General features: G+C 41.1%; 1 protein-coding gene across 1 annotated transcript in view; it reads right to left on the bottom strand.

Annotated features, from left to right (window-relative positions):
• The window catches only part of lbr (lamin B receptor), a 21,008-nt gene that overhangs the window by 6,549 nt on the left and 5,776 nt on the right, over positions 1-8,683 (bottom strand). Inside the window, exons 4-11 of the mRNA XM_020614082.1 lie at positions 8,666-8,679; positions 7,842-7,925; positions 5,047-5,227; positions 4,352-4,548; positions 2,601-2,655; positions 1,605-1,799; positions 1,361-1,464; positions 497-622 (exon numbers count right to left, since the gene is read on the bottom strand). Of these exons, the coding sequence (XP_020469738.1) occupies positions 497-622; positions 1,361-1,464; positions 1,605-1,799; positions 2,601-2,655; positions 4,352-4,548; positions 5,047-5,227; positions 7,842-7,925; positions 8,666-8,679 (956 nt within the window). The remainder of the gene's footprint in view (positions 1-496; positions 623-1,360; positions 1,465-1,604; positions 1,800-2,600; positions 2,656-4,351; positions 4,549-5,046; positions 5,228-7,841; positions 7,926-8,665; positions 8,680-8,683) is intronic.

Here is an 8,683-nt window from a genome sequence, read left to right as displayed (position 1 = left end):
GCGATGAATATAAATGACTTTGCGGGAGGACCTTCTTGGTGTTACCGCTTCATGCAACGCAACCGCCTCTCTATCAGAGCACGGACAACTGTTAATATGTTACGTTAACATACCGCCTATTCACGTTATGTTAACAGACGCATATTCAGCCTGTTGTTCTCCATTTTATTGTTATTAAGATAACTTGCCTTTCAAGATGAAATGTATGTTCTTGGTCTCTGATTTTATGAAATAAATTTCCCCCAAAAAGTGCGACTTATAGTCCAGTGCGACTTATATATGTTTTTTTCTTCTTCATTATGCATTTTTTGGCTGGTGCGACGTATACTCAGGAGCGACTTATAGTCCGGAAAATACGGTATATATATGTTTAGTATTTAGTGTAGGTAGATCATTTTGCCTTGGTCATTTGAAGAATAGCTCACAAGGCGAAAAAATGTGGGTACCTCTGGTAAAGGTTATAGCACCCGTTTGCCTTCTGCTCTGTTGAGCATACCTCATTCCACAGGCCGTCCACCACGTAGATCAGCTGGAACAGGTTCACAATGATCATGGCAGGGGATGGAGCATCCAGACCCTGCTGCTTCATCTCAGCTAACGCCATTGCAAAGTTGATCAAACACTAAAAGTGAGAGATAAAATCTGTCACCAATATGAAATGTTACCTTATCATCCAGGGTGGTGGATATCAGTTCATGGAGATACAACTGTATGCATGCCTGGGCAAATTATATCTTTTGTTGACTTTTGAAGTGAAAAGCAGTAAATAAATCCTGTGCAAGAAACAATTTGCTTTTCTCAATATGCAGTGTTTCCCCTATTACTGCTGTTGGTTCAGAATTTTGACCCATTGTTTCAGTGGGCTTTTATTGTTAAAAGCCAAATAGAAAGTGGAAACGTAGTGACACTTTACATGGAAATACACGGAAGAGTCACGTTACTCCTTACATTACTGAAGCCTTGTAAAATTCATTGCATTAACAAGAGTACAAAGCTTTCACTAAATATATGAAGTCTCCAAACTACTCTGAAAAGGGGGGCCCATGTTCAACAGCTGTAGTTCTTAACATTATAAGTCTAAGATCTGCATTAATCTCATAACTAAAAAAACAAAAAAGCCAATAACTGAGTTTGTGCCACATGTTGGAGATTAAATCTGCAGCTCAAATAAAATCAGTTCCAGGTCTTTTACCCCTGAGACAGTTCTTGTAGTTCCTGGCAATAAAAAGTGCTGGGGGCTTTCTGGTGTAAATGCAGCTCCAGTGGTACTTTCACCAACTCTACAATCAGCTGGGGTATACAGGTGCATCTTTAAAATCATGATGCAATGACTGTAAGTCAAAATGACTTGAAAACTCACCCAGCCAATCAGTCCAGGGCGCATCTCACAGAAGAATTTCAGATCAAAGCCTTTGATACGGGGATTGAGCTCATGTCCTTTGAAAAAGTCATATATTACATTTCCTGGAGAAAAATGGGGAGAGACGAAATCAAAAAATTGTTTAAAGCAGACTACAATCACAATAAATGAATTAACAAAGATGAGAGAGACAGTGGAATGTTATCAGCTCAGTGAGTCAATAAGTTTAGATCTTTTCACTTACCAGAGTTTCCCCCTAGTGCCAGCTGCTCTGGGGGAGCATTGCGAGAGCGCACATACAGGTAGATGCTAAGCAAGATGGAGATGAGGAAGGAGGCTGTGGCCAGCTGCAGGAAATGGCTATGGATGTAGGTGAGGTCAACACCCTGATGCACTGCTGCTGCCACTGCTACAGCACTCACCACGATGGCAAAAAAACCTGGAAGGACACAGAGCAGTTTAGATAAAAGCATACAGAGAGAAGAAAGATTAAATGTGGATGACAAAAACCATCAAATCACAAAGACACAGTATAAATGTTTAATATGTCAAGGACACCCCCCACCCCAAAACAAACAAACAAAAAACCTCTTTAATGACCAGAAATAAATTTTCTTAGCATGAAATGATGGATTAATGTAAGAGTTAGGATTAGTTGTCAGAAGGGGTTGTTCCATTATAGGAACCTACTGAAACGTGTTGTGCCATGCAATGCTCGTCATGGGTTCTGCGTTTGTTTCCACTGTGGTGTGCCCTGGGAGCTAAATTTCAGCACCCCTCAGAAGGTAGTACTAAAATCAAGTACCAGGAATGCGAGGGGGAAGGGGTGCATGTGCACAGAGCAGTCACCGGTGATTGGTTTAATGCTTGTGTCTTCACACCTCAAGCATTACCATTACAAGCACAGTGTGTAAACACACAGGTGACTGTGTGTGACAGGGGAGCAGCCCCTCCCTCCTCTAAACAGAGACTGACACAGAGAAATTACAGTGGAAAAACAAAGCAGGACGGTCCATGTCTACCCAGAAGGTTATGCTTGGTGATAGTTAAGGGAAGTATGGGGTATACTGCTCATTAGGTTCTGATAGTGGAAATGCAGCAAGATAAACATGCATCCAATTTCACTAAATGTGGCAAACAAAACTAAGGCTACAGTGTTAGTTACAAACACTAACTGACAAATGAAATGGATCTGTTTCTCTCAAGTAAGAATTTGAGCGCTGGCTTCACACAGCCTCACCATTGGTTCTGTACTTCAGCCTCTCCCCAGTCTTCAGTGGCATGCCTTCACTTAACTAGACAGAAAAAAGGGGGGGTTAAAAGCTGACCAAGAGTACATTTTCATTTACTGTGGAGGGAAATGTCATGGGGGAAATGGAGGTCAGTCACTCACAAGTAAACAACTATGTGAAAACATATGGACCCACCAAGATAATGGCAATTTTGTTGACAGGAGGTGAAAATGCCACTGCACATTTGGAGTCATGCAGAAGGGAATGAGTTAGTCTGCTCACAAGTTTCAAATCATTTCAGATGCCAAATAAAGTTTTACTGTAAACACTGAGGGAAGAAATGTATTTTGTGATTACTCCCCTCGTTTTACCACTGTAGACACTTCTAAATGGCAGTACAGCACTGAAATAAAAGACATTTCTGTCACATAAGGCACCACTTCTGCCAGAAAATTGCTGCAGTCACAAATTCTTTAGTATTCTTGTGCTTTTTTCATGTTTTTTTGCATTGAAGCAAAAAACAGAAAACATACATGCAGAAAAAAGCCAAATCTGATACATTCCACACAGAACTCCAAAAATGGGCTGGACAGAATTACCATCACCCTCAACTTGATATTTGGTGGCACACCCTTTGGACAAAATAACTGAAATCAATCACTTCCTGTAACCATCAGTGAGTTTCTTCCGCCTCTTCACTGGAATTTTGGGCCACTCTTCTTTTGCCAGCTGCTCCAGGTCTCTCAGATTTGAAGGTTTCCTTCTCCCAGCTGCTGTTCTGAGATCTCTCCACAGGAGCTCTATGGGTTATAGATCTGATGTCTGGTGGCCACTTCAGAACTCTCCTGCATGTTGTCTGAAACCATTTCTGGTGCTGTTTGAACTCTGCTTTGGGTGATTGTCCTGCTGTGAGACCCAGGTTTTGGCAAAAACTCCAATTTAGCTTTTTTATATTTCTGTGTCAGCAGTGGGGTCCTACAATAGTATCCGTTGTAAACTTCTTGACAACAGCAAAATCTCCGGAGATGGACTTGGAGCCTTGAGACTGTCCAGGCTTTTCCACTATGTGGTTCTCTGATCCTCAGACAATTCTTTGCTCTTCTTTCTTTTCTCCATGCTCAGTGTGGTCCACATGACACAAAGGTTGAGTCGACTTTTCTCCATTTTAACTAGTTACAAGTGGGATTTCTATGTTGCCAGCACCTGTTGATTGCTACAGGTGAGTTTCATTACAAATTAAAGGAGCATCACAGGCTGGAAATACAACTATTTCTGATCATTTTGAAAAGGTTTCAATAATTCTGACCAGTCCATGTTTGGAGTTCTGTGTGGAATGGATCAGATTGGGCTTTTTTCTGCTGCTTTGTGTTGTTCCAAGAAATAAATAAGAGAACAGCAAAGAATTTGTGATTGCGACAATTTTCTGGGAGAAGTGGTGCCTTAACTGACAGAAATGCAGGAGTAACCATATTTTTGGCATCTGCATTAGAACAAAGTAGTACTTGGACTGAGAGAGAATATTTTCAATGAGTGTAAGCTATTAAGAGGCAGAGATGACTCGGGAGAGAAAGACAGAGACCGTGTTTATCCTGTGGAGAATCTTAACCATTAATCCAATATGTGCTACTTGCCAGAGTTAAGAAACAAAGTCATGTGCACGTTCATGTCATTACTGTATGAAAAGTAGTACAAAGTGCACCTTACTTGTACTGGGTTCAGTAGATACTGTACTGTACAGTTCTAAGCTCCTCTCACTTACCTTTCCAAAAGGCAGGATGTAGAGCAGGGCCTGGAATAAGATCCAGAGGATGACAAAGCCAAAGGCCTGGGTATCCCAGAAGGCTACAAGAGGTGGCAGAGGAGGAGGAAAGTTGGCCAGGCTCGGGTCCTCCAGGCTGACTTGGAGGATCAGGAAGAGGACCCAGGCTGGCAGAAAGAGCAGCCAGAAGAACGCTCCTGGAGGGAGGAAAATAATTTATCTGAATGGTTACACACTGACAATTGATATGCTCCTTAACATACAAAGAAGTCACAAAGCTGAGCCATCTGTAAGGTGAGGAAAGTTACATACTTCACAGAGTGAGGCTGAGGCATGATGGCCTAAAGCAAAGGCTGTTATCTCAACTGTGCTGCTTCAAAAAATCCACCCTACACCACCAGTGTCTCATTCTTTTAGTAAACTGAAAAGCTGTGCATAGTATATGACAACACACAATTGCACAAAATTCATGCTGTTACCAGAACAGCAAGCTATATTCTGTCTGTCTAGTTCTCTGTGATTAAATGAAAAAATTACAACAGTTAAGTAAATTATTACGAACTATATTTTTGTGTGCTTTATCAGCACTGGATTGTATTGGAGGGTGTATTCAGTCTGGTCATATGTTAAACTTCAGAAGGCTTTGCTTTGCCCCAAAAGGCTACTGGGTCTACACTGTCCCTCCTGAAACCTACCTATCTTCCCTCCAAAGTCAAGTGGGGTGGAGAGGGTGGCAACAGGAGCTGCAGCCATTATGGCCTCCTTCTCCTCTGGTTTGGCCTCAGCTGGTTTTGCATCTCCATCATCTTTCCTACGGCGCAGATTGTAACGGCCCTGGTTCTTCTCAGGCTCAGCTTGTACTTTGGCCTCTGACTTCTGAAGGAACATTTATTATTTAGGATTTTGGATTATTACAACATAAAAAATAAGCTCAAAACTTGCACAAAAATGTAAGGTCACAATTTTAACTAAGTTCTTGCACATCATTAAGCTGCAGTGAGTGACAGGTGAAAAGGATCACATATAGCTCGTACTGCCATTTTTGTTGTAATTTCTTCTCTTTTAAAGTCACAACAACAGCCAGTACATAAACGCCGCTCTGAAAAATGGACATCATTTTATGTTCAAATATTAACCTGCAGATCCCTGATGACTGATGTCAATATCAATATTGCAGACTGAGCAGAATGCATGGCTGGGAAGTCTGGAGATGTGGAGGGATAGCCATCTCTCATGGTAACCTTCTAGGAATTAACGTGGTTTGTGCAGCCGAGATGTCATGATGCTGCAATACTACATGCGAATGACTGCAATATTTAGGCCAATGTCATGAATACTATGAAAAATCATGCTTGACAAGTGAAAAAGCAAAGCCAGCTAACATATGTAAGATTAGGCTAGTGTTAAGTTACAACAACTTGTATCTCTAATTTCCACACGCCCACAGTCCACTTCCCGAGGTATAGTGCTATATGATGAAGTGGGAGTGAACCTAAGATGCATGCCATGCATGCACACGGTTATGTTGTGTCAAGGGCCATGTAAACACTACCCACATGGTCAAATGTTATTCTACAGTGTGACAGAATAAACCCCCCACCCATTATTTGTTATGACCAGTCATCAAATACCTCCTAAAGCTAAAAGAAAACAGATGCTCTCTGCTCCAGTGTTAAACTGACTCCAAAACATTCTGATTGTTCACTGAGCTCCTCCTGCTTCATGTTGGTTTACATGTCAACCAGCCACAGTGAACACATCAGCTGTGCATGGGGTTCGTGACTGGTCAGCATGTGGCAAAAGTTCAGCCATCCTGTGCCCTGCCTGTGTCATATAGACCTACAGCTGATCACTCACAGGTAAAACAGTCTGATTAAATCCCAGCATCACTAAAATTAAATGTAAGGCCTGTTTCTGCTGCTGATCATCACATCTGATGTTCGTCTCCACGGCCCCTCCTGGAAATGACACTCTACTTTGTCAGTTTGGATGATCTTAGTTTTGTTCTCTCACTTGTCTTTTGTAAATGGAATCTGTAAGCAACACTAAACCGTTGCTGTGAACCATCCACGTCATCATATACAGTGGGTACGGAAAGTATTCAGACCCCCTTAAATTTTTCACTCCTTGTTATACAGTATTGTTCAAAATAATAGCAGTACAATGTGACTAACCAGAATAATCCAGGTTTTTAGTATATTTTTTATTGCTACATGACAAACAAGTTACCAGTAGATTCTCAGAAAGCAAACAAGACCCAGCATTCATGATATGCACGCTCTTAAGGCTGTGCAATTGGGCAATTAGTTGAAAGGGGTGTGTTCAAAAAAATAGCAGCACAATAATGTAATGTCAAGAATTTCAACTGAGTGTGCAAGTATTCTTTTTCCTCTCTTGGGGGAAAAAAGTGGCAGAGCATTATTCCAGTGCATTCTGGCAGCACTACACCTATGCATTTACCTTTATAAAGGAGTTCAAACTGACTGCAAGCCCTGATTCTGTGCTCTACTGTGCACACATCTATAGTATGAGCACCACTCCCTTCCCATCTCACAAAGACACACAGATACTAGGTGGCATTTTACAGAGACATCAACGCTTGATATGTGCAACTGAATCCAATGGAGTAATGAATCAAGCCGAACACAAAAACAAACTTGCAGAAATGCATAGTCTTCACTCTCCCTATTATCAAAATGCCTGGTCTCCCATTCATCCACTAAACCATCAAAATGCCTGGTCTCCCATTCATCCCTTGTCTCCTTGTTCTGCTGACTGTAGTGAATCGTGAATGAGAGGAAAACGAATGCTAATTGTAGGCAGTTAAGGGTGGAGTCTAATAAGCTCTGTGTATGAAAATTATTTAAATCCTTGTGGACTTGCAGATGTGACTGGCCAAATAAAGCATGATCTTGTGAGAGGAGCCTGAGTGGCAACCTCCGAGACTGAGAAATGGAGCCAATGTGAAGTGCCAAAGCCTGCAGTTCCTCGAATGGCCATTTAAGGCTGGCTCTAAAAGGGAGTCGATACCCATAGACTCCCATGTTAAAATGCCCAACTTTACAGCAGAAATAAACATGTTTTACAGCCTGGTACAAAAAACTGTTTTGGTCTCTATAGCTAGTTACCCCTTCCATAACTGTGCAGGGGGGTGAATTATTACTTAACTCACCTGTTTAAGTGTTTGATAAATTGTCAAAGTGTTTATTTAATTAAATGCGACATTTTAAAACAACTATTTAATTATTTAAATCACAGACAACTTCGGTAGTCCTCAAACACCAGCTTCATCCTGCTGTGTGTGTGGCCTTAACAGTAACAGGGAAACAAATGTAGTGCCAATAGCTGGGCAGTGCCACTGCCGGCTATCGATTTATAGTTGAACATTTTATTTGAGTAAATACAGACTTCTCCAAAATGTGAAAAGGATTAAGTTCTCCAAAGTTTTCTCCCATGAACAAAAAGTTTTTTTTAAAATGACAAAACTCACCTCAGTTACTTTGCTAGCTGTGTTATTCTCCTCTTTCTTTTCATGTCTATTGATGCTACTGTTTTCAGCGGCCTTTGTCTCTTGCTGCCCATCAAACAATGTAGAGAGAATGATGGAGACAACGAGAGAGGGGAAAAAAGGGGGGGCGAGGCGACGAAAACAACAACAACAAAAAAAAAAAACAATGTGAGGACCAGGCATAGGGAACATGACAGTGTTATGGTCAAGATCTAGAATGTCAAACACAGAAGATGACACATTTTCCTACAATGACAAGGTAAGATGACTTAGGACATCTAACAAACTGGATCTTGTCAATAACTGTACACCATTTTAAACTCAAACAATTACACAACATTAAGTAATTGTACCTAACCAAGACTTTTAACAGGAAATCATTTGTTACATTTCAGACAGTAACATTTCTATTTTTCGATTTTATGTTTAATCAACAAAAAGCCATAAAGACAGTCTTTGCTGCCTTCGTGATTGTGGTAGGCTACTTTAGCAAACCCGACTCAGTGTCCATGTCCTTTTGCACTCCCCGCTGCTGTTTAAATGAAATTGTGCACAGGTATAATCTATTTGTGTGGTGAATTGGACAAGAGCATTTAGCAGTCAATAAAGCCATGTTAGTCTACAGCAGTCATTTAACACACACCTGCGTAAAGCACAGCGTGGAGGTGCTGAGAATCTGTATTACTTAGAATCTCCATTTTCAAATTTACTGACAGCACTTTCCTAACACATATTCATTCTCTCTGATGATACCCACATTGTCAAATTCAGTGATAAAAGACTGACAAGGCAGCTGTGGCACTCACCGAGGGACTCAGCATGAC

The sequence above is a fragment of the Monopterus albus genome, unplaced genomic scaffold (assembly GCF_001952655.1).
Source record: "Monopterus albus unplaced genomic scaffold, M_albus_1.0 scaffold142.1, whole genome shotgun sequence".
NCBI classification, from domain to species: domain Eukaryota; kingdom Metazoa; phylum Chordata; class Actinopteri; order Synbranchiformes; family Synbranchidae; genus Monopterus; species Monopterus albus.
The sequence above is the reverse complement of the archived record's forward strand: the minus strand, read 5'-3'. Positions and strand labels throughout refer to the sequence as shown.